Genomic DNA, 26,571 nt, shown 5'->3' with positions numbered 1-26,571 from the left:
ACCATCCCTGGCTGGAGTGGGACAGCCACCCCTGCAGCGAATGGTCCTGTGGTTCCTTTCACAGCTGGGTCAGCCAGGGACAATGGCAGCAGTGTTGGGAAAGCTCCCCCATTCCAGCATCTGTTCCTGGAGATTCCAGCTGTTGGGAGCAACTGCACAGGGTGCTGGGCTCTGCAGCAGTGACAGTGGATAGATCCCTGCTTTCTGCACCTGCCCCCCATTGTCCTCTGCTGGGCTGGGGGTGGAGAGTTCCATGGGCTACTACTACATGTCCCCTGACCGGCCCCTGCTGCAATAAGTTCAGCATATCAAATGGAACCTCATCAGAAGAGATCCTGAGCTTTCAGTGCTACCAAAACTGAACTCTTATTAGTCTCAAACCACAAAGAGTAACCTGGATCCCAAGACAGTTATCTTTAAATGAGACATAAATTAAATATACGGAGGGCCAAGTAACAGCTGTGCAAAGGGGAGCCAAACATTTTCAACTGGGAACTCAGTTATAAGTCCGTTTAAGTTAGCTACTGGAGTTGGAAGATAAAAACCCTCACTTCTTTGACAGCCTAGCAGGAACACATCAGGCCAGAGTAAAGGGATTATGAGGCCCACATGTAAAGCAGGCACCCCCATCTCTGCTCCTGCTTATTTCTTCACCAGTAGGGCAAGCAGTTGGTGATACAGAAAGTGGAAACTGCTTAAGAGCCTGTATCACCTTTTTCACTGCAATTACAGAAAACCCGCTATAGTGACAACAGTAATGGCACAGTTAAGAAAAGGGAGATCATGGAAACAGGGAGTAACAGAGAAGAGATGCTAACACGGAAAAGAAAAACAATGAAGGCAGAAATGAAAAAAATAAAAGATGAAATAAGACAATACTAGGATGGGGATCATCACTGAGTTTCTTTTGTCTTTATGAGCTAAATAGCTTGTTGCAAGAATCTAAGAAATAAAATTTACTGGCATATAAAAAACATACTTAATCTTCCTCATCTCCTCACGTGAAACTTATCATTATTATAATATTTACAGCTCCCATAAGCATTCCACACTTTTTTCCCAAACCATATGGTAAGACTTGGTTCTGCTCGGAAGAGCTTATTAATATCAACATAAGAGACAACCCCAAGGACAAGACCCACATTAAATCTTTGAACATTATCTTCACCTTCAATGCTTCAGAATTCACAATTTTAATCATACAAATTCTATAATGTTAAATTGAACCCACCATCAAATATCCCCATTGGAATGGCCTATACTAAACTTAATTTTTTTCTTTAGAGTTTTTGGTCATTGGTCACCATGATACTCAGGGATCACTAATTGTATTTTGAAGCTACAGCAATTTTATAGTTATACATATCAGGGTCAAACTCACTGGGCTTCATTCACCCAGTTCGGACTGCAGGGCTTCTCACAGGCCAAATCCAGACCACAGGGCTTGCCATAAGCCAGATGACCTATGTGTGGTGGAGAAAGCATTAATTCTATGGCTGCTGGAGCTGCTGTTTCAGTTCTGCCTCCAAACCCCAGGCTAGTTACACCACTGTGACTCACTGCCCCCTCCCCCCGCCACCCTCCCTTCCCCTACTGCTGCCTTAGTTGCAACGGTGTTAACTCCTTGGGTTCTGGAGCCATGTTGACACAGCAGGAATTAATGCCACCACCACAGGCATGCCCAGCAGTTGCATGGGTCAAATCTGCCCCATGGAAGTAGGTGTCCCAAGCTATAAGAAGCCCCAGGGGCTAGATGATCCAACTCTATGGGCTAGATCCAGTCTGCAGGTCATATGTTTGCCATCCTTGATATATACTATATTTTAAATACTTCAGAACCACAGATGTATCAAACACATAGGGCTATACACAACAAAATAATGCAAAACCATACAACTATGGAAAGAAAATATAAATGAACTAGGGAAGTACTACTACTAATGTTTGTCTTCACAGCCCTACTGTGACCACACATCGAACAGTGCATACAGAACTGGGACCAACGGGTTGAAAAATAGAAAAATAACAGAGAAAATTGAAAGGGCAACAAAAGTTATGCAAGTACTGAAGAAGGTATTAGCTGAGAAAAATGAGTGAACAAAATATATAAAGTCTAGGAGGGAAAACGAACATGACCAGTACCTTTAAATAAAAATATAAATGAAAGGAATTATTCATAATCTCAGAAGACAGCAGAACAAGGAAAAAGCCTAAAACTGTAGAAAAAAAAGTTTAAAATAGAAATAAGCAACCACACCCCAAACATAAGAGCAACTAGACAATATAATGGAGTAAAAGCAAAGTGGTAAACAATTTAAGACATAAGTACAACGTTTATGGTCAGTTCAGCTAATGCTTCATTAAGGTATACTATGTTCCAGATGCTAACCAACAGTTGATTAGTCTTTTCACTTACAAACAAGAAAAAAATTGGATTTCATACACAAAAGAATCACCCTTTTTATGAGAATATGCATTATATTAATACAGTATATATTTTGAAAAAAATAATTACATTGCATATCAGCAAATGAGTCCAGGTTGATTATGAGCTAACTGACCTGTATGTAACTATGAGTGGCATGCAAGGGATAAAAAACAAGTTGTTTCTTCTGAAGAAAGGTCACCTGTTTCACCATCCAAGGGATTCACCAGCCCTTTTACACTTTCCCATGAGTCAATAATAGCAGTTGTGCTCACTCTGTGAACCAGGAAATGCCTCCTGAACCTCTCTCAAGGGATATGAGATTCCACCCCACCACGAGTTTTGACCTGTGCCTAACAGACTGTGCTTTTTTATTACAAGTGATATACCATTTTACATTTTTTACAGTCTCTGTGAAGCTGTTTTATATGTTTGAGGCTTAAAATAAAATCTAATGACATCTTATTTTAAGCAGTACAAAACAACTCACCCAATTGGCCTTGAAACTACAAGCTCCACTTGTGGCTCAGGCTTGGATTCTAAAATGATGTTGTACACCTCCTCAAAGGTGGCACCTTGTAATAGCCTTCCATTCCACTCTAACACTTCATCACCTACAAATGCAGTAATAATAGTCTGCTTAGGAAGGAAAACTTATCCTATGACCAGCCTTTACAACAACAGCCTCACCATTCTACTACAAGTTTTCTAAATTGTACAATCTGTACTGTAGAACAAAAATGTGTCAAATACACAAAAAATCAATGAGAAGCTTTCCATATTTCAGCTTTGATTGAATAAATATCAAGGACATACTAATATTGGCACTTAATCCATCTAGAGCCAAATCCAGTGTGGTGTCAGAGGTATCTAATTTAGGTACTTACCAAGCTCTGTGGCTTATGGGGTGGGGCCAAACGGGTACTTTTTGGAATTTAGGTACCTAAATTCCACCTGAGTCCTACTTACTGCCCCCAGTTGGGCCATTACCAATGTCAGATATAGCTCTTTACTAGTGTTTGTGGGGGGAGTCTTTTTCTAACGTGAGTTGCTGTTTTGAAAAGTTCAGGTCATCACAGAACAGCCTTAACCAGCAGCTTGAAGCCTTACTTGCATTGTACAGTCTTTCCATGAATCCTAAATCTATTCTAATATTAAAATATAATATTTCTTGTAAATTTTGCAAGGTAGCAATCCTTAGCAGTTTTAAAGGGGGCTGGATTGCATACAGAGGTATGGGCAGAATATAAAATATAAACATTTCTTTGATGTGCTGGATCTTTAGAGCAGATTTGGGGTGGCTTGGTTTGGGTCTAATATTAAAATATACTTCAGATAATGAGGAGACAAATATGCATCATTGAAGACACACCACAGTCTTAACTACTGGCAACAGTGGCATGGGAGGAAAAATGAAAACTTGATTTTAAAAAAATGTGAGACTTGAGAGTCTGCTAGAGTGATAATGTGGTTAATCTAGTTACTGAATATAAGACTCATTTTGAACTTTCTAATTTGTCATACATGCTCATCACATTTAGTGGACAGAGGTACTTCAGCTAAACTTATCAGGATTTGTTTCCTTGTTGTATAATAGCTGAGTTGGGTATTTCTGAAACAAATACATACCTGGTCTAAGGTGCCCCACTGTATCAGCTAAGCTTCCTTTTTTTACTTTGGTAATAAATGCACACAGTCGACCTGATTCAGTCATCTTTCCTCCTACAACCTTTTTTGAAAGGGGAGAAAGAAATTAGAATAATTTTTAGACTAAGACTTTTTGGCAGTATACAATAATTCAGTGATTAATTAATAATGCATAATTTTACTGATTAATAATTTATTGCTATAATCTAGAGGAGACAGATACAGATATGCATCCAAAAAAACATGACCAACATTGGCTGGGAGACTAAGTTGATAACCACTCTGGGTATTCATCTGCCTTAAAGATAATCCACATACATAATGGTAAAGGTTTTAAAATTTATTATTCATCTCAATAGTCTAAGTGCACTGTTTCACAGAAATGGGAGCTGTTAAAAAGCATTAACATACCACTGAATAAGCTGCTTACTTCCTTAAAAATTATACCCTCGCACCTGCAATTTAGAGTAAAAAGAAACTCTTCACAGTGTATGCTGATTTCATTATAGTCAAATGTTTCCAATTGCCCTTAAAGGAGCTTCAGTGCAGGTACTGTGTGGAGATCATACTTCTTAATTAGTAGTTGACAGGCAGAAAACTCATTGCTACTAACTGAAGAAGTAATCATCATCTTAAAACATTTATCTACAAAAGAAACTACTTTCAGAAGTTTATTTTATACCCTTATGTTTCTCTACATGGGAAATATTGTAACTGTCAACCATTACCAAAAGAAAACAAGTCTTCAAAATGTACTATTTTTATTAGACTTTCTACTAGCCTCAATAAAAATCTCCCTTCTCAACAAAAATCTCACAGAAGTCACAAACAGCAACATCTTTTAGTGCTTCATTTGGCAAAATAGATAATCTTTTTCTGTACTCTCTAGTGTTTTTGGTTTGCTTCTCCTCAGCAATGAAAATAAAGCAGTTTCATGAGAAACTCTATATGAAAATGATCCTTTGTTTTATTTAAATGTAATGTGAAACCTTGATTGCATAACAATAGCTTTTGTGCTTTTAACTCTCTTTGCTGCTTGCATTATTTCCCTTGGATATAAATCTCTGCCTTCAAGAGATAAGTGCAGTAATTTGTAAACTCATGTAACCACACAGAAGAGTTTATTCTAAGGAGTAAATTTCTTAACTATTCAGTCAAATCAACTATGGTTTGGCATGTCTGAATACATTTCATATTAAGGATTTGCTCTGTAAGGACAGCAAGCAGATTTGACCTTATTAAGCATATCTCAGAATCAGAAGAGAGAATATTATAAAGGTTAATCTTAAAATTCTATATATACTTGACATTTCTTAGTAGCCTTCATAGACTCATAGGGAAGTAGGGCTGAAAGGGACTTCACAAGGTTATCTAGTTCAGTCCCCTGCTCAAAGCAAGATCATCAGTAACTAAACCAACCCACCCAAGCATCTGCCTAACCCAGGGGTGGGCAATTATTTGTGCCTGTGGGTCACATAAGGAGTTTTATTGAGCTGTTGTAGGTTGGATCAGACCCCCCAGCAACAACTCACCAAAACTCCCTACATGAGATGGAGCCATGGTCGGGTGGGGAGCAGCGTTCAAGAGCAGGATGGGGCAAGATTGTGGGGCAGTGACAAAGCAAGGCAGGGGCCAGGCAGAGAGCCACAACCCGCTGCCTGCATGCCCCTGTGACAAGCATGGGTTCAGTGGGCAGAGGTGTGCATCATCATCACCCCAAGATCCCAACCCTGGCCCCGGACCCAGCTCCTTATCTGCCCATGCGCCCCACCAAGATCATGAGGCAGTGACAGCACAGGGCCAGGGCAGAGCTGAACGCGCTCCCCACACATCCCTGCCCCCAGAACAGGGGCTTAACCCCAACCCCACAGGCTAGGTATTCCAGACTATGAGAAGCCCTAAAGGCTAGGGAGCAGATCATGGCTCCACCTCCACCCTGGCCCCGCACTGTCACCCCCGCAACATCCCAGCCCTGGCCCTGGGCAGCTTCCAGCCAGTCTCCAAGGAGACTCTTGGATCTCAGGGCAGTGACAGCATGGGGGCAGGAAAGAGCTGTGATGTGCTCCCCACATGCCCCTGCCCACAAAACCAGGGCTCTGTCTTGATCCCGGCTCCATGTTCCCAGGATCTCCATGGAGATGTGTGAGAAGGGCTGAGAAGGGCTGGCAGCTGGATGGATAGGAAGCTGCATCCACGGCCAGAGCCGGGATCCTGGGGTGGTGACAGCATGGGAATGGGGCCAAGGCCAGGGCCAGGACAGAGCCATGATCCACTCCCCACATGCCCCTGCCCGCAGAACCTGTGCCCGTTGCAGGGACATGCAGGCAGCAGATCACAGATCTGCCCTGGCCATGGCCCTGAGCTGTCTCTACCCCAAGATGCTAGGGGTCTCTCCAGCTCCATCACTCATCCCACTCCAGGACACTGCTTTCTGCAAGTCCATGGCCCCATCCCATCCACCTGGTCATGCACCCTGCCTGTGCTGGTCCGACCCCCAAAGGTGGGTGCAGGGTAAAGGGGTCAGAGTGCCTGGGCAGTGGGGCCAGGTCTGGCAGTGGCAGCTGGGAAATGGAACCTGGGTCCCAGCTCCACTATGCACCCAGGGGTGGCCAGGCCAGCTGTCGCACCATGGCTCAGGCTGTCCCTGTATCTGGATTCAGCAGGGCTCTGGGGCCCTGCATAAGCCAGGCAAAATCACTGTGCAGGCTGGATCCAACCCACAGACCATATTTTCCCCACCCATGACCTAACCTGCTCTTGAAAACTTCCAAGGATGGGGATTCTACAGTTTCCCTACGTAGCCTGTTCCAATGCTTAACCACACTTATAGTCAGAAAGTTCTTCCTAATTTCCAAACTAAATTTCCTCTGCTGCAGCTCAAGGCCATTGATCCCAGTCCAGTCCCCTACAGTCACAGAGAAAAGCCCATCTCCATTCCCCCTGTAATCACCTCTCGAGTATTTGAAGGCTGTTATCAAACCCCTCCCAGTCTTCTCTTTTCCAGGCTAAAGAACCCTACTTATATCAATCAGCTTTTCCTCATAAGTCATGCTTCCCAAGCCTCTAATCATTTTTTCATTCTCTGCTGGACTCTTTCATATAATCATAGAACATTAGAGCTATAAGGGACCTCAGGAGGTCACCTAGTCCAACCCCCTACTCAAAGCAGGGCCATCCCCAACTGGGTCATTCCAGCCAGCGTTTCGCCAAGCTAAGCCAAGCCTTTCCAATCTTTCCATATCTTTTTTTAATGTGTGAGGCCCAAAACTGGACACAGTATTTTACATAAGGCCTCACCAGTGCCTAACAGAGCAGAAGAATCATTTCCCTTGATTTACAAGAAGTGCCTTTGTTAATACAACCCAGTATGCTGTTTGCTTTTTTTTACCACAAAAGCACATTGTTGACTCATGTAACCAACCCCCAAGTCCTCCTCTGCAGTAGTGCAGCCTAGCCAATCATGTTCCAAGTCTGTACTTGTGCATGCATTTATTCCATCCCAAGTGCAGAACTTTGCACTTGCCCTTGTTGAATTTCATCTGATTGATTTTGAACCAATTCTCCAATATATACATGTCAGTCTGGATCCAGCCCGGCTCTCCAAAGTGTCTGCAATTCCACCCACTTTGCTATCACATACAAATATGCTAAGCGTTCACTCAATCCGATCATCCACATCACTAATGAAGATATTAAACAATGTTGGAGACAAAACAATGTCAAACACATGCTGGAACTAACACTATATCAAATATGCATCAACATTATAAAGAAAAACCTGATAAAATCAAATGTTGTTTAAGACAATTTTGGAACTATTATACATTGTTATTAAAACAGACATTATTTGATCTCATCAAAATGATAATGTATTTCACAAAATAGAGTTCAGCAATATAACAAAATGTACAATACAAAAATATAATCATGTCTAAAAAACACTATTCTATTCTTGAGCTTTCTGGATCTGAACAGTGAAATATATACCAGTGCTTCAAGTTTCCATGTCCACTGCCCCTTCTCCTCATAAGGTAACCTTTTAAAATGTAACCATAAAAAATCAAAATATATTCTAAATGAGATTAATATTGCTCTTAATTAGTTGGGTTGGTATAAATCTTATTTATAATATACAACTAGTTAAAACAGTGCACTTGAAGAGAAGCCAGTATGATGCCAAAAGAAGAATATTAGGTTAATTTAACTTGTTGATAATTTGCTATAATGAAGAAATGTATTCAAAACAAATGACAGGCTTCTTTGCATTCTATGTTACCTTTTTCTACTATCATTCTAGAATTGCAAACCATCATATGAAAGTCAATGAGACAAAAATATAGTAACTAAATCACAATTCATGAATGAAATCCTAAAAGATGGTATGAACATAAAATCAAATTCCAGAGATTTATTTTCTTAAGCACATCTAGGACCCTGAAAAGTAAACATTTTAGTAAGCAGAGAAAAATTCATTATTCAATATATCTGTGTATAATAATTTTACCTTGCATTTACTGTACTGTAAATGGCAGTACTTGACAGGAAGAAATTGTCCATTACAAACCTTTAATCCAAGCATTGCTCCTGAGTCCCTAGGCACACTTCCGTCTTTGAGTCGTTTATTTAACAAAATCCGACCAATTAGGCGGTCTCCATCTTTGGATGGTTGCCAGGTCACAGGATGCTATGATATAGCGTTAACAGAAAATATAGTGAACATTCCTTTTCGGAAATTCTCTTATCATGTTTCATTTCTAATTTTTAGAACACCATGAAAGCACTATGATTACACCATTATTAATTACTAGATTCATAAAAATTAGTGTTAGAAAAAATCCACAAAGACAGTTAATCCATTCCTAAATACCATATTTACTCAAATATAAGACAACTGTGATATAAGATCCTCAAATAAGTAGATTCTATATATGGAAAATTTATAAATGTGTTATAATTTTCCAGATACAGAATCTAATTATTGGAGGTTTGCCTTGAATTTGCCCCCCCCCCGCTACAGCAGGAAAATAAATCTGAGGGGATTAGGTAGCCCCCTTGTCCTCTGTCCCCACAACTTCTTCCCCTTGCAGCTCCAACTTCCACCCTTACTGTCAAACCCTGCTCTCCCCCAGCACGTGGAAGGGAGGGGAAAATTTAAAGATACTGACTTATAGGCAAATTAATGTGCGTAACCACAGACTTAATTCATCCAGAATTGATGCATTTACCTTTTTTAAAACTTCTGCAAGACTTAGGACAAGTATTCCATAAACACACTTTTAAGCACCACTTTTGTACCTACTGGGTATGTCTACATGAGACACTTACTGTGCAGTAGCTTAATAACATTGTGCAGTAGCTTGCCAGTCAAAAAATGTGCTAATATGCTCCTGCAGAGTGTTATGAGATGACTGTGCAGTAAGCATCACAAAAACACCTTGTGTCAGCACTACTGCACAGTAACTGTAATTACTGGACATTTAATTAGTACTTCATTAGGCAAGTACTAAACTAAATGCATAGTAACTACTGCGCATTAATGAACATGTAGACATGCCCACTTATACACAGTATAAAATATGCATGATATTAGTCCAAAGCCAAAAGGCTCATGATTTGCCATACAGTTCATTGGTCTGGGCCCCACCAGTCAACAGTGTTTCTAGCCATGTTGACTTCATAGCTCAGTGGTGCTTAGTATGTGTGTGTACTCTGGATACCCCCACAAAGTATTTATGTGCAAATTAGCAACCCCAATAAATGACTGGAACCAGGTGTTCTTGTCATGAGTCCTGGGATCCTCTAAAAATGTATATGCAAATGAGGCTTAGGGCAACCTCTTCCCATTCCACCTCATGGAAACCAGAGCCACACTAATCATATGAACCAGGTTGAGAGAGGAGGTAACAGAGGGATTGTGGGTGAACTGTTTGGGGCTGCATTTGGTGATATTTGCCAGACATTTAAGGCTGGTGAAGAAAAGGGGATAATTGGAAATGGGAAAGAAAGGCACATGCTGCTTTTGGCAGCAGTTTAATGACAGAAAATGTATTTAATTAGATGTCCTTGTATGCAAATATAAGATGAGGAGAGTTTTTTCTCCCATGCTGATGGGACGGGAGGGGAACCTCCTCTTATGTTCAAGTAAATATGGTATTTCTAAAGATTGAATAAAAATCTTCACTTAAAAAAATTATTGCTAATACCAATTGGTAAAATCAAATCATCTTTGTTTCTTGCTAAATCAATACAGATATTTATACAAGTACATATAGTATGTACATATATTATCACCATTGAATAATGTCAAAAATAGTTGAAATCTAACAAAACAATCCTGATGCTAAAAAGGAAATATAACTCAAAATTTAATCAATATGATATACTGATATCAGTTTTATTTTCAGATTATATACCAGATTTCTCAGAATCCTTTAAGATCCAAAAAAATAAAAAGAAATAAATTATATTAAAAGGCATAGTAGTATATATACTCTCTTTTGTCATATTTTTAGAATAGAATTGGATAGATAATAGTTAATGCAACTATTTGCATTAACTAACTGGCGTATTTGTACTGAATATTCCATCATTCCATTAGTGCATGTTGTTATAATGTGATGAGAAATATTCTAAATAATCTTTCTAGATTTTGTGTAATCATACCACTTTTTTCCCAGATATACGCTAGTTTCATGCTTTATTCCATGCAAAATAAGCAGGCACAAGGACAAATACTCTCCCATTACATCTAATAGTTCTAAAAAGATTTGTCACAATCCCCACCAACTAACAGCAAAAGTAACAAATACCAAAGCAGATGGCAAAGACTTCATACTACACAACACTGCAAAAAATGGCATGACGACAAAACAAAAGAACCAACATGACAGTGAAAGGGAAAAAAGAAAAACAACTTTGCTGTGCAAACAGACCCAATTTTCTTCCCTTTTTACCTGGGAATTAAACTATGGAATTAATTTCAGCCCCAGGAATACATATATGGGAATCAAATAAGCCAATCCAACATAATCTTTACTGATAATCACTTTGTTTTTAATGCAACACCACAAAGTACTATTATTATGTGACCATAAGACCAAGCATTCCTTTGTGCCTGAATAATTTTTTTCTTTTGCTGCCAAACAGTAAAAGCGGCAAAGCATGCAGTCATTTTTTATTTTGTTTTTCTTTTCTGCACCTTGAGAAATGCTACATTGTCTCTAAAACACCCTGTCTTTATTTTATGTACTGCTTTAATGAGTGACAGAGAGCAAACAAAGACCAAATGAGCAGGTTAAAATGCAGGCTCCACAATCTCAGTACCTTCTCACTATGGCTATGCTCCTCGTTTAGAGTTGTGCTACTGCACGTATCTACCCCAGAGTCTTTAATCTGAGGCTCAGACCATTCCAAGTCCTCTTCCAAAGAGTGGCCACCAAAGCACACCATTTTCTTTTGTTTCTCAGACAAGGTGTTAGAATCCGACAAAACTGCCTGCTCACTAGTTTTTCTTTTTCCCCTTTGACTGTTCCCTACAGGTGCAGGATAAAAAAAAAGATACAAAAAATAAAACATGCAAAGGTGTAAATAAAACAAAGGAAATGTGAAATGATAAAGGAAACTGAATGGTAAGGCTCCACATGTCTCACCAAAGACATTGGGGATGCCTCACTGCTATGCCAAGACGTATGGTCCAACCAGTTGTAATCCATGTCTCCTGTGAGAATCAGACAGACAAGATAGTGCAGTAAAAGAAAAGTGAAAGAAAGAGATAAAAAACTTTGTAAGAGTTTTGGTTATCCTGTCTGACTCAGAACCTTTGTTAGTAGCACTTGTTTCAATGTATCCAAGAAGTTGACTCCAAAACAATGGGATACATGGAATGCAGAGAGAGAGAGAAAGAGAGAGAAGAGAGTATACATTCAATATAGAGAGTATAGAGTGATTGATTCAGTGAACTTAATAGTTGCTTCAAATATCTTTTGAAAATACCTACAGTATAGCCAACTATATGACAACATAATATGTACAAACTGGAAACTTTCTGGCAGGAAACCAACTAAGTGTTCCTAACATCTAGAAAACAGGTATGCCTGGTTGGAAGAGACTTCTTGCCTTGTTCAGAACAAAATAATGACATTTCTCTTAACTGTTGCAATGCAACCTTTCAAACAATGTAACATTATATCCCACTATGTTATAATATTTTTCAGAATGTCAAAATACCTGTTAAGAGATGATAGATTAAGAAAAATAAAAAGTATGTTAATACCATTACAAAAAAATAAAATAATTTTGCAAAAAATGCACATTGATAATCACTTAGTATGACATAACATTTATCCATTTACATAGGCAGAATTATAGTCAATATTAAACATGGAATCATTGGACTGTATTTTGCCATACTAATCTTTAAAAACATTTTCATATAATTTAAATGCAATTTTTATACTGGAAAGTTGATGGTGTATCTAAATGGAAAGATATCCATGCTTTTGAACAGTTGATCCAAAGAATTAATGCTATTCCTGAGAAAAATGGCTGTGTGTTTCTGAGCTAGATAAATATTTGGGAGGACTAGGGCATACACTAGCTCAGACATTGTCAACCGGGGTTACATGTAACCCTAGGAGTACTTAGAAGGGCTGTAGGGGATATGCATGGGTGGGTGGGTGTGAACACAGTGCACTCCAGGGCATGGTGGTGTCTCCCCCGGCACCTTTCCATACTTTGCTTCTTACCTGGGAGAGGGGGAGTGGGAGTGGGAGGGATGCGCCGGTACTGCCAGCCCCAGCTCACTCTGTGCCGACACCCAGGAGCAGGGCCAGGGGTCAAGGGCAGCGGTGCCCCTCTGTGGGCTGCGCACATGTGCCTGGCCAGCTGTGGGAGGAGAGGGGGAGGGAGGGCTTGCTGCCACCACTGCCATCACTACTGTCGTCGCCAGCACCTCTGTCACTGCCCTGTGCTGCTGCCACGCCCCATACTGCTTTCTCATGGCTGGTCTCATGTGTGGCTCCATGGGCTGGTGATGGGCGGCATGCAATTGGCTGGGCGCAAAGCCAGTCACCAGCCTGTGAAGCTACACATGCAACTGCCTGTGAGAAAGTGATGTGGGGCACAGCAGCAGCAGTGGCCTGGGAGTAGTGTCTGGCCATCTGGGCAGTGCGTGTGCAGCCCACCACTGCCCTGCCCCCCTGGCCTTGCTCTAGGAGTGGGTACAGAGACACACTCCCCCCCCACCCTGCCATTCTTGATTTGGCCCCAACCCACCCATTCCCTCCACACACGCTTACCTGCTGGGGGCGAGGGGGGCGTGTCTGGGTATGTTTCTGCTTCTGAGTGTGTCTGTGTGTGTGTGTCTGTCTGCATCTGCATGTGTGTGTGTCTGTGTGTGGCTGCTCCCTCTAGAGAGTTATGCAGCTACAGTGAAGCCCACTGAGCACATTCTGCAGGGAAATGCAAGGTAAGCATAGTAGCATGGAATTAAAATTATGCATAAGTGCCAAAAATTGCAGTTATATAGCTATGTAAGTCCTACTTCGGTACATGAAGGTAAAATAGGATTTAGCCCAGTGCGTCTTTCTTCCTGATTGGTAGCCTAGCATATTTACTTGCAATCTGAAAGTGCAACTAAGTCCTGTGTTGGTCACACAGAAAGAAAAAAGAGATGTAAGAAATGTGATTTAATTAGGCCATAATTTTATAACTCATCTTTTTTCTTTAACAAGCAAGAACCTATACAATATAGGTCATTATTCATTCCTTGGTAATTCCTACCTGTTAGGAAGGGCTGCCATAAGCCCTCTCCCTTAAAAACTTGTCCCAGCCCACTGCTGAGACCATACTACCTTCCACTTCTCTGAGGATGAAAGCTACTGAACAAAAGAAACAGGATTAAACCTTGTGCCCCCTCTCTGAAAGCCCATGAAGTGAGCTGTCCTTGATACATTTCTGGTTGAGGGATGGGAAAGGGCCCTTTGCATTCCAGAGGTATAACTAGCATTTGATGACTGGGGAAGCTGCACTAGGTGCCAACCTGTAAAGAAGGGCATCAGAAGAAAATGGCTACTGCCACAGCTGCAAAATCATGCCAGAAGTGCAGCAACAACCAGAAGTTACCACTGCCTTTGCATGTGGTAACTGTCCTGGGCCCCTGGCTGGTACGTGTCTGTGCATTCCTATAACCCAAAAGACAAGAGGAAATTTAAAAGAGTCATGACTCTTCTCTTCCTGCTCACAAGATAAATCCCCTTGTATGTGAGCCTCCAGGAGCACATTTAACCAAGATATCAATTATGGAGGCAATAGTGGCAACTTCATAGTTAACGTCAGAGTTGATTTCTGCATGCAAAACAAGGAAGCAAGACTTTATTTAGGGTGCCCTTTTACCCAATTAATAAAATAGTAATCACAGCTGAATTTACAGTGAAAGTCTAACTAGTGATGTTCTGTTGACCTATTTAAGCATGTAAAGTTTCCTTTGATTTCATAAAACTAGTGTTAAAAAATCTAATGGAAAGTATGTGGAAATTTAAGTTTTCCAAATATTTAACTTTTCAAAGTTGGGAGCCTGTCATCACTGTAATCATTGGGAGTTTTGCTTGATTTCTCTGAAAGCAAAACAAGATCCCAAATGAAAGACCCCCCATCAAACTCCCTATGGTTTGTCACATGCATTAGTTATGTTTTAAAATAAATGTTTCTTTTTTCCCATTTTACTAAAAAGTAGAATATTTAAAATATATCTGGTACTCCCACAATGAAAAATCATTAAATATACAAATATCCTATTCTTAAATTAAATTAAAAATTTAATTTAATTTAAATTTCCTCAGAACATTGCTTCTAGTATTCAAAAATTATTTTCTGCATAAACCTGTAGCACATTCCTTTTTAAAGTATGCAGTGTTGCTCTACCTCTGGTATCAATGACAGGGTTTCAATGCAAGCAGAGGTAAGTCATAAATGAGCCCTAGAGAGTTTTACCCTTATTAAATAAGTATATAGCTATGGCCTTCTGTAAATGATCATCCTTACTAACAGGAAAACAGGAAAAGCTCCTTCCTAGACCATCTGATCTCCCTTTTAAACCCTAATGTAGAAGTATATTACAAAGCATTTTAACATGAAAGGAAAATTAATTACATTACACAATCAAAGATGTTAAGACTCTCTGCAAGGGTTGTTAACCCTGACCCAGGGAGCCATGTAATCTGGCCTGGGTCCAGACCTGTGGCAGCAAGGGAGCAGTGGCTCTTAACGCTGCAAGTACCCTCCCTCCTTCCCCAAACCCAACCACATTTCCAAGCCCCATGTAGCCAACCCTTGCTGAGCCAGCTTCACACAGAAGGACTGGAACCCATTCCTACACAGCTGAATTGAGCCAGGGCCTGACGCAGCTACACAACAGTGGTCCAGCTCTGCAAGATCAAGCCCCTGCCAGACCACTTCCTTGAGGTTTAATTAGGTCCCAGCTGGGCCACCACTGCACTGTGCAACTGGATTGGGCCTCCAAACCAGATCCAGCCTGAGGGGGAAACAGGCACCAACCATCTAGCCTACAGGCCAAAAATGTTGGGCACCTGTGCCCTAATGCATGTATTAAACTATTGACTAAAAGTATGATGGAATATACTGCTTTCTTCACAGCATTTTCTCCCTTGAGTCCCTAAATCTAGGCATTTAAATCCAGAAGGAGCATTTAAATATAACTGGCATTATTTTCAAGGTGCACTGATAATTCTTACCAGCTTCTTACCAAAATACAGAGCTGCTGTTGCTCGGTATTTTTGACAACCAGGTCACTTTCATTCTGATAACTAGTTCAGATGTAAATATCGAACATTAGAGAACCACATTTAAACTCATTGGTCCAGGTGAGGTTTTAGAACTTAAGGCACCAAATCACAGCTTATGTTTATCCCAAAATGATGTCACTGGAAGAGGAACCTTGAGGCACACCTGTTGGGTGCTTAGTAGACCACAGCAGACAGTACCAGGGGGGTGGTCTTCATTCATACATAGGTATCCCTTTACTTTAGTTATGCCTCCTAAACCCCCTCCTAGTACAAATGCAGTTTGTGGTGGTTACACTGGCACACTTAAGACTGAAATATACACAACCTGTATTTGCCCCATTTTTCAGAGTAAAACATAGATGCCCAAATTCCTATCTGTTAAAACTTTTACTTGTAAACATGGGTCTATGCAGGTAAATAATTTGAATATTTTTAAAGTTTTATTTGTCACAGATACTTACATCAGCTAAGTAATCTGTATTATGTGATTACCTGAGTGAAAAAAAATCTTCACTTTCACATCTCTAAGCAACATCATAAACACAAATGGTTTCCAATCTTTGTTGGCACTTTGACCTCTCCAGTTTTTATCAAGCTGATGGAAACAGTTTCTTCCTAGGGCCTTTTAGACATGTCATTTATTTTTAAGCATGAGAAAATTTTCTATATCCAATTCATAATACAGTAAAATTGCTTAACCCCCTGCAAAAACGAGGATTTTCCAGCTAACCAGGAGTAGAAGAGAGCATCAGCAAATAGCTGCACAGAACTGCTGATAAGCTCCAACTGAGTGGAGAAGCAGTGCCCTTTGAAGTAAAAGCCTCAGCAAACAGCTGAGTTGCTTATGCATCACTGAGCAAGCCACTGCAAATTAAGCAGATTGTGAACTAAGCAGATAAGAAAGATCCAGGTTCCACTCTACTTGAAACTGGGCATTCTTGTGGACACAGCACAAACTACTGGTAGATATAGCAAAGAAAGAATCAAAAGGCACCTATACACGAGCAGTGAGGCTGCTCCAATGTACTCAATTTATCAAGACTGCTGGAGCATGGTAATTACTGTGCTCCAGCAGACTCCAGCATCTCACATATCAGTGTCCCCACACTTAAAAATGGCAGCTTTAGTTAAAGAATCCCCACCACCATTTTTAAGCACAGGGACACTGATACATGGGACAACCCAAGAGCTCTCAGGGTTGTTCTAATTAAAAGTACAAAAATAGCAAATTCAGCAATCAAAAAAGATCTGTACACACACTACAGGGTGGGGGGTGTGGAGTTTTAACTAAAGTGGCTCTGAGAGCCACCCTAATTAAAGCGCCTGCAGTGTTATGTGTGTTTAGCATCCCACACTTCAAAATGATGGCAGAGGTGCTTGAACTGAAGCTTATTTGATGAGCTTTAGTTCAAGCAGTTCCGCTGCTATTTTGAAGTGCAGGGATGCTAAATATATGTGATGTGGAGACTGCTGAAGTGTGCTAATTAGCATGCTCCAGCAGACTCGATTAATCAAGTCTGCTCTGATGCATGTTAATTAGCACAAGTCAAAGCGAATATGCAAGGGTGTATAGGTGTCCAAAAGCTTTACTGGAATGTTTTAATATAGACAGAAATGTCTGGTACAATTTTCAATACACCATTTAAACATGTGTACTTCACATTTATGTTAAAACTGTAGCAACAACAATTATTCTTTAGTAAGTTATAAGTAGAGAATCTAAATTTGCACTAATAATTATTTCATGCGCCCCCTAGTCAACAAGATATATTTGGTATAAAGTCAACAGAGATTAGTCTTCCCACAGCCAAGCAGGATTCCAGTTCCCCAGTAAAGACAACAGCAATCAGAAGTAAAAACTTCATTTTGTTGATTCAGTTTGTCCCTGTAGCTTGTAAACAATCTTTCCCAATAATTCCACCCTGTATTTTGACATATAATTTGTCTGGCTCTGTTCTCTCATTACTGCTGCTTTTCTTAATCCTTCCAATAGATAATTCTTATTCAGACAAAATGTCTGTTTCAGGTAATTACTAGTAAAATGGAAACAAGAGAAACAGAAATAGAGAGAGGAGGTTATTGCTGGCTCCTTTAAAACCACTCACAATTCACCATCTATTTTTTTGTTCTTTCTTTCTACTGTTATAATCCCGGACTTTTCTGAAGCCAATTGTTTCCTTCTCAGTTTAGTCTGGCCTCCTACAGTGAGCACAATGTTCACTAAAATCTCAACACCTCAAACTATGAAAAATAACAAGCAGCAAATCCAACCAGAGAGTCTTCTTCTCATCATGTATGCCCTGCTGTTTTTTACTTTCTTCCCATAAGCATACATGCAGGGTGATCCTATTCTGTGATAGCTGGGAATAGGAATTAAAACATGCAGCTCTCCATGAGAGTCTGAAGAATGATCATAGAATTAAGGGATGAAAAAGACATTTTAGGTCATCTAGACTTTTCCTTTATCAGTGCAGTATGAGTCATCCAAACAAAAGCTCCAAATATTATGTAAATTAATGAAATGGACTACAATTATTATTTATTAGAAAATATAAACTAATAACCATATCCCTACAAGTAGTGTCTGAGACACTATGTGAAGAAAAATTGTCCATTACCATAAGAAGCACTTATCGCCATATACACCCACGCTGATTTTGAGGTTCAGTGAATGACTTCAATAAAATGACTAGGAGAGACAGATTTTGCACAATTCCATCAATATTAACAACTTGATTTGGGGTATGATTTATGATTACTATATGAAAAAATAACACTTGTTTTTCTCCAGGAAAGCCTTTTATAGCACTAATCTTTGCCTACGTTCAAGCAGCAGTCAACACTGTTATTGGTGAGACTTCTTTGTCCTGATTTCATAGATTTCATAGACATTAGGGCTGGAAGGGACCTCAGAAGATCATCCAGTCCAGCCCCCTGCCCCAGGGGCAGGAAATCAGCTGGGATCATAGGATCCCAGCAAGAAAAACATCCAGGTTTCTCTTGAAGGCATTCAAAGTAGGTGCTTGAACCACCTCCAGCGGCAGGCCATTCCAGACCTTGGGGGCTTGGACAGTAAAGAAGTTGTTCCTTATGTCCAGCCTGAAACGGTCTTGTAGGAGTTTATGACCATTCAATCTTGTCATCCCTTAGGGTGCTCTGGTGAACAAACATTCCCCCAGATCCTGGTGAGCACCTCTGATAAACTTAGAGGTGGCCACCAAATCTGCGCTTTTCCAGGATGAAGAGCCCCATGGCTCTCAGCCTGTCATCGTAAGGTCTGTTTTCCTGACCTCTGATCATGCGCGTGGCTCTTCTCTGGACTCGCTCAAGCTTCTCCACATTCTTTTTGAATTGTGGAGCCCAACACTGGACGCAGTACTCCAGCTGCGGCCTCACCAAGGCCGAGTACAACAGGAAAATGATGTCATGGGATTTGCTTGAGAAGCATCTACGGATGCAAGCCAGGGTTTTGCTCGCTTTACTAGCCGCAGCATCACATTGATGGCTCATGTTCATCTTGTGGTCAGTCCTGACCCCCATATCCCTCTCGTCCGTAGTCAGCACAGCACTGCCGAGCCTACAGACATGCTGCAGGTTTTTTCTCCCAAGGTGGAGAACCTTGCATTTTTCAGTGTTAAATACCATCAGGTTCTCGCCCACCCATTTGCTGAGCCTGTCAAGGTCAGCCTGGATTACCCCACTGTCCTCAGGTGTGGATGCTTTACCCCAAAGTTTGGTATCATCGGCAAACTTGGCTAGTCTGCTTCTGACGCCAATGTCCACATCATTAATGAAGACATTGAACAAAATAGGTCCAAGGACAGAGCCCTGAGGGACCCCACTGGTCACAGGGCACCACAACAATTGACTTCCATCAACCACCACCCTCTGGGTCCAACCACAGAGCCAGTTCCCCAGCCAGCGGATCATGGTGGAACCGAGGCCGCAGTTGGCAAGTTTTGCCAAAAGGTGATCATGGGATACCAGATCGAAGGCTTTTTTAAAGTTAAGATATATGACATCAACCTCTCCCCCCTTGTCCAGGTGATATGTCATCTGGTCGTAAAGGGAAATGAGATTGGTCAAGCACGACCTACCCACAACAAACCCGTGCTAGCTATTCCTCAGGGTGCGCTATCAGCCAGTCCATTAAGAATGGTCTCTTTCATGATTTTTTCTAAGACCTTCCCTGGGGTGGAGGTCAGGCTGATGGGCTGGTAGTTTGCCAGATCCACTTTCCTCTCTTTCTTGAAGATAGGCACCACATTGGCTCTCTTCCGATCATTGGGCACTTCACCACAGCACAAGGAGCTCTCAAAGATTAGTGCCGGGGCTGAGCTATGACGTAGGCCAGCTCTTTGAGTACTCTGGGATGTAAGTTGTCAGGGCCAGCTGACTTGAAGGTGTCCAGCCTCTCAAGGTGTTCCTTCATGAGGTCAGCATTGATAGAGGACAAGGAACCACCCTCACTTAGACATCCCTGTCCTATAATGTGCAGGAGCATCCCTGGGGACTTGTGAAAGACTGACGCAAAGTACCCATTTAGTAAGTTGGCTTTTTTCCAGGGCGTCGGTCATCAATTCTCCCTTCTGGTTTAGCAGGGGTCCAATGTTGCCCTTGCTTTTCCTCCTGCTCCCCACATATCTGAAAAAGGACTTTTTATTGTTCTTGATACTTGTAGCCAGTTGGAGTTCCAGTGCAGCCTTGGCTTTCCTAATTTGCTCCCTGCAGGTCCAGACCAGTGCAACATATTCCTCCTTGGAGGTGGATCCCATCCTCCATCCTTTGTAGGTCTGTCTTTTTAGATGTAGGAGGACCCCTTGTTGAGCCAAGGGGGCTGCTGTGCCCTTTTGCTGCCCTTCCTCTGCAACAGAATAGCCTAAGCTTGTGCATCTAAGATCGCTCCCTTGAGGAGCAAGCACTCTTCCTGGACTCCCCTCCCCTTGGGGTCATGGTCCCGTTAGGGCCTCACCAACAAGTCTCCTAAGCTTGTCAAAGTCAGCCCTCCTGAAGTTGAGGACCTCTGCACTGCTGACTGACTTGACAGCTTTTCGGCAGATGGTGAAGGTGATCAGTCGTGATCAGCTGATGACAGACCCAGTCCATTTTATGGCTAAACAGTCAGAGCAGAGAGATTAAACAAAGTGATTTATGTCATGATTTCAATAAATATTCATTCTCAGTGGTTAGTACAATCATCAGAACACGTCTATTTAGAGCCTGTATTATACTGAATTCCTTGTTCATACTTAGGAAGGTACACTAAAACTATTTACATCCATTAAAGCAATTATATAGCATAATATTTTCAACTCCTATTTAACTTTTTTTGTATGTTAGAAAACAAAGAATGATATAGTACATATTTACTAGATAATTTAACTTTTTGCTCAAGAAGCTGCATTGGGTTGCTAACTGAAAATTATACAAAATAGAATATAAAATTTTAATTAATTAAGCAAAACAACTTGAAATGTTTTTGATGCACAAACTTACCTTATAAAAAGATGTTTCACCTTTTTTGATCAGAGAGGCTAATTGTAATCAGTTGATGAAAATAATTACTTCATGTATGATAGTGCAAAATCAAGTCTTTTTCTTGTATATTGTGTGGGGGAGTGAGTGTGTGAGGGGTGTGGGGTGTGTGGGGCATGCACATGTGTATATGTGGGAGGGGGACTGTCTGGGTGCTAGGTCCTGGGACCCAGCTGGGGTTGGGGGAGGGGAACAGGGGACACATGCAGCAGAGGTCTCCTGGGCTGTGCAGTCCAGGTGCAGTTTGCAGCTGCCCTCATGCTGCTCCACATGGGGCCAAGCCCTGCCCACTCCTGCCCAGGGCAGCCCATGCTGCATTCTCAACCATGCCTGCAGGCCCTGGCCCTAGCCCCAATCCCAGCCAGCATGCACAGCTTCCCATTGGGTTGCTCCCAGTGCAGCTGCAGCCACCTGGATGCTGCTCAGCTCCCCACACCTCCAGTGGCTCCTCCTCCAGCCCCTGCTGTGCCACTCCAGGAGGAAGGGAAGACCTGGGCAACTTCTGCCCCTGCATGTGGGGCTTCAGCTTCAGCTCCCAGGCCCTTCCACCCACTCTGGCCACCTGGCACAATGAGCAGCCACCTGTGAGCAGCCAAGGGGGCGGAAGGCAGCTGGGAGCTGGATCTGCAGCCCCATGCACTGGGGCAGAAGCCACCCAGCTCCAGCTTTGCTCTTGCCCAGAGCAGCACGGGGGGGGCAGGAGGAGCCACTGGAGATGTTGGAGTAGGGAGGGGGGGAACTGAGAAGCACCCAAGTGACTGCAGTTGCACCAGGAGCAGCCCCGTCAGGAAGCTGTGCACTCTGGATAGGGCCGGGGCCTGGGCCAGGGCTGGGGCCAGGGGGCATGGGTGGAACTGTGGTGTGGGCTACCTTGGGCAGGAACAGGTGGGGCTCAGCCCCATGTGAGGCACCACAGGCTAGACCCAATCAATTGGTGGGTGCCCCCTCACAGGCTGGATCTGATCAGTTGGCAGGCTGGATCTGGCCCATTGGCTGTATTTTGCCCACCCCTGGATTAGAATGCTGTTGCAGCCATGCTGCCTCAGGAAATGTGCAAAGAAGCAATGGTTTTTTGGTAATAACTTTTACTGAGCTAACTGTATAGTTGTGAGGGATGTTAGACAAGCTTTTGGGTACAAAATGCCTTTCCTTAGACTATTTCCCTTGGCTGGTGCTGCTCACCCAAGCCTCAGTTACACTACTAGATCAACCTCCAACACAACAATACTACATATTTTATATTATTGTTCTTTTAACTGAAGGCAATCTTCATTGCAAGGTTATATTTATTGAGTGAAATGCTATATAATTTGATTTGTGAAATCAAGGTCAAGGAATTATATCTAGTCTTTGAAATCAAAACAGGAAAGATCTAAAGTAGCTCCTGGTTCCTGTGGAAGTACTTCAGAAAAGGAGCTTTGTCTTTGCAATTCCAATATTGCCATATCAAAATCTTTCCCCTGAGTGTAAGCTGATCCTGCAAGTATCCCAAGTGCAAGTCACTTATTTTTACCAAAATCTTCATGATGTTGCATCTTTCTGTACATATCAAAACCAGCTACTCAAACACGGCAATTCTCTTTAACAAAGACACCCAGACATGATCTGGATACATGAAGCTGAATACATACATGCAGCTATGATACACAAGAGTCATATCATAGTTTCCCACAGAATTAGTGGCAAAGAGTTAAAGAAAACCTTGAAGTTCACTTAATACATTTTCCATTTATGCTCCCCACCCCCCCCAGGACAGCCTACCGTAAATGTTTCAGAAAAGGCTCCATTGTAGTATAAATCTGATTTTCTTTTGGATTTTTAAGGCACAATATGCATTTAAAAATCTCTTGACCATCCTCATAACTTTAAAATAAAAGTGGAACAACTTAAAGAAAAAATATTGTAAGAAAATGAATTATTTGGTCTACCCTTAAACCAAATACAATGCTTGCTTCCATAAACTACACGTGTAGCTCACTTGTAATGTAAAGGCTTCTGAATCAGTAGAATTAAATGGGTTCCATTGTTAATTTTCACTTTACCTTTTACCTAGAGATCTTTAACATCAGTGTTCAGAGTTCTGGCATGGCATTCTGCAACTGCTTTCTTATGTGTGCTTTCCCAACAGGGTTTCGACTGCAGGCAACTCATTTGAAAAATTAATTTTCATATATATTTCTATATCTAAAGTAAGTTAAAGTCAGTCCATCTCTCACACAGATTGTGATCAAAGTTTTACTAGGAATGAAAGTAAGGGAGACATATCAAACTGGAAAACACAATTTGTATGATTTGCAATGGCATGCTGGTAGGTATTTGAACCAGAGGCTTGAGTAAGAAAAAAGGGAGGACAGGTTCAATATAAAGGACCATACAAGCCAGATCCTAATCAGTCTTTAAAGCAAGGGTTCTCAACCATTTTAGTTTCAAGGCACCCCTCAGAAAATGCCAGTTCTTAGCTTCCACTCATTTCTTAAGTGTGAAAAAAAAATAGAGTAACTCTTCTATTACAAAGAACTCATAAAGACTATAACTGGCCATAATATTTTTGACACTGTGGATTCCTATTTGAAATCTCTGGGTTTATCTTGTGAATCATCTGTAGGGATTTGTATACCTAGAAGTGATTATACTGATGGCAGCCATTATAGGATATTGCAGCACTCCATGGTGCTGCAGCGCCCTGTTTTTGAATCACTCCTCTAAATCAGTAAACTAAAATTAGTTACAAGAGCTATCTAAATTGATACCACTTAAGAGCAACAAAGCTGCTTAGGTACTTGAATTAATTAGGCACCTCTATTTTGCCCTAAAAAGATCCCTAGGGGCATCTATATACGTGCTTCAGGGGTTGGGGCATGCTTTAATTAGAGCGGCTCTGAGAGCTGTTCTAATTAAAGTACCCAGAGCATCTCACGTACCAGCATCCCCACACTTCAAAATGGCAGTGGGATTGCTTTATCTAAAGCTCATTTGACAAGCTTTAAATAAAGTGCCCCCACCACCATTTCGAAGCATGGTGATACACAAGATGCAGGGGCTAACTGGAGTGCAGTAACTACCATGCTCCAGCAGATTTGATTAATTAGAAGGGCCTGTACGGTCCTTTATATTAAACCTGTCCTCCCTTTTTTCTTATTTGATTAATCAAGTCTGCTCCAACACACTGCAATTACAGTGCATTGGAACAGACTCCGCACTCATGTATAAGCACCCGAGATGCCTAGATTTGGCCTGCTTTGCATGCTCAGAAGCAGTACAGACCAGCTACTGAAAACCTAACTCCTGATGACACTCTGTTTTAATCCACTCCGTCTGGGAGACTCATAAACTCCACTTAATCCCAATTCCTTAGATGGGGAGTGGTCACACTGCATGGTTGATACTGACAAGATGCATGTAGTTCAAAAGAAGACAATGTGATGGTGACACCCACATTGTATAGTGGCCCAGTGACAAGATTTTTTTTTCAAAACAAAATGAAAGACCTAGGTTCTAGACCACTGTTGTCCTGAGAGAACCCACATCATTCACCAGCAGAAGGAAACAAGTAACAGCCACAGCACAGGCCAGGGGAGGGAAAAGGAAGAGGGCCAATAAAGACTCACTCCAGTAAAGAATGTCTGTAACAAGGAACCCTTACCCTGTTACTGAATGTAAGGGAAAGAAAGAAATGGAGGGCAGAGAGGAGAGGAACTGAGAAGTGAGAGAGAGACAAAGGGTAGGAACAGAGGGCCAGTCTCTAAAAATGAAAAGGCAAGCAGCAGAGCAGTAGTGTAAGGGCTCACAGATTAAGTGATTAGCAGCTCATTCACAGGTGCTCAGATTTGAGCCCAGGAGAGGGGGAAAAAACAGCTGGCTACATAAACCCCAACCAGAGGACCAGAAAGGGGGAGGCAAGAGTATCCAAGCAGGACTGGAGTTAACATCTGTGGAGAAAGGTAGAAGGCACAGCTTGGGCTTCCTGAAGTGAAAGCATGGTGACACAGATGCAGGGAAGCTGAGATAAAGTTTGCCAAGCAGCAAAAGGCAGCCTGCTGGTGAGCCTTTAATACCAAAAGAGCGACTATCATTAGCAGGAATGCTACTTCCAATTTCTGGGAGTTTTTGTTTTGTTTTGTTTTGTTTTGTTTTGTTTATTGGGAGGGAGGATATGTATCATACCAGAGGCTGTTGCTAAGTGGACCCTTAGCTCATTCCTTCTCATTGCTCCTTTGTTTATAAGCTAGCCCAGTGCTTTGTGCTTGGGACTGTTGGGAAGGTAGAGGTCTCAGTGGTGCCTGAGGAGGATCAGAGACAGGGCCCAAGGGCTCAGAGGCAAAACAGTGCCTGAGAAGGGCAGAGACAGGGCTGGGGCCCAAGAAGCTAGGACCAGAACAGTGGATCTTGAGCTAATGGCTCAACACTACCAGACTGAGACTTAAAGTTTACAGGTACAGGAAGGTTTGACAATCGATGAAGGAGATAGAAAAATGGACCTGAAAGTGAGAACCTGCCCATGAGTTCAGGACAGAGGAAGTAAAGGGAGAAGCCTGGCAAGGCCACAGGAGGCCTCAAATGCCTCTACACAAACGCTCGTAGTATGGGCAACAAGCAGGAGGAACTCGCCCTCCTGCTGGCTGACACCAGCCTGGACATAGTGGGGATTACAGAAACGTGGTGGGATGCAACGCATGGTTGAGCGGTGAATATCAAGGGCTATAGGCTGTACAGGAGGGCAGGATAGGAAAGAGAGGTGGGGGCGTGGCACTCTATATTAAGGAGGAATATACATCCTCATCAATTAGCAAGGAGTCAGGGGAGGGGCACTCTGAAGTGCTTTGGGTTAGAGTACAAGGCAGTAGAGGGGAAAGAGACTTAACGGTGGGAGTCTACTACAGACCTCCCAACCAGGGAAAAGAGCTTGACCAGGAATTCTTGGGTCAGCTCACAGAGGTAGTGAAGGCTAAGGATGTGCTAGTCATGGGGGACCTGAACTTCCCAGACATCTGCTGGGAAGAACAGTCAGCCAGGTCTGAACGCTCACATAGGTTCTTGACCAGAGTGCAGGACCTCCATCTAACCCAGGAAGTGCACAGCCCCACCAGGGGAGACGCCTTGTTGGACCTAGTGCTGGCCACGGGTGATGACCTGGTGAGGGGGCTGCAGGTGCTCGACCACCTG

The 26,571-nt window shown here is 42.0% G+C and overlaps 1 protein-coding gene across 3 annotated transcripts in view; it reads right to left on the bottom strand.

Moving 5' to 3' along the window:
• The window catches only part of RIMS2 (regulating synaptic membrane exocytosis 2), an 899,878-nt gene that overhangs the window by 391,796 nt on the left and 481,511 nt on the right, over positions 1-26,571 (bottom strand). For 2 of the 3 annotated variants that reach the window (XM_090040478.1, XM_090040479.1), the window contains 4 exons: positions 11,722-11,789; positions 8,637-8,756; positions 4,055-4,154; positions 2,916-3,039 (listed from right to left, as the gene is read on the bottom strand). In XM_090040478.1, coding sequence (XP_089896604.1) covers positions 2,916-3,039; positions 4,055-4,154; positions 8,637-8,756; positions 11,722-11,789 — 412 coding nt within the window. Of the gene's footprint in view, positions 1-2,915; positions 3,040-4,054; positions 4,155-8,636; positions 8,757-11,395; positions 11,605-11,721; positions 11,790-26,571 lie in introns of all 3 variants that reach the window. The other variant, XM_090040481.1, reaches the window with a different exon arrangement.

Source organism: Crocodylus siamensis, chromosome 3, assembly GCF_052110815.1.
Source record: "Crocodylus siamensis isolate JL-2025a chromosome 3, ASM5211081v1, whole genome shotgun sequence".
NCBI lineage: Eukaryota > Metazoa > Chordata > Crocodylia > Crocodylidae > Crocodylus > Crocodylus siamensis.
The sequence above is the reverse complement of the archived record's forward strand: the minus strand, read 5'-3'. Positions and strand labels throughout refer to the sequence as shown.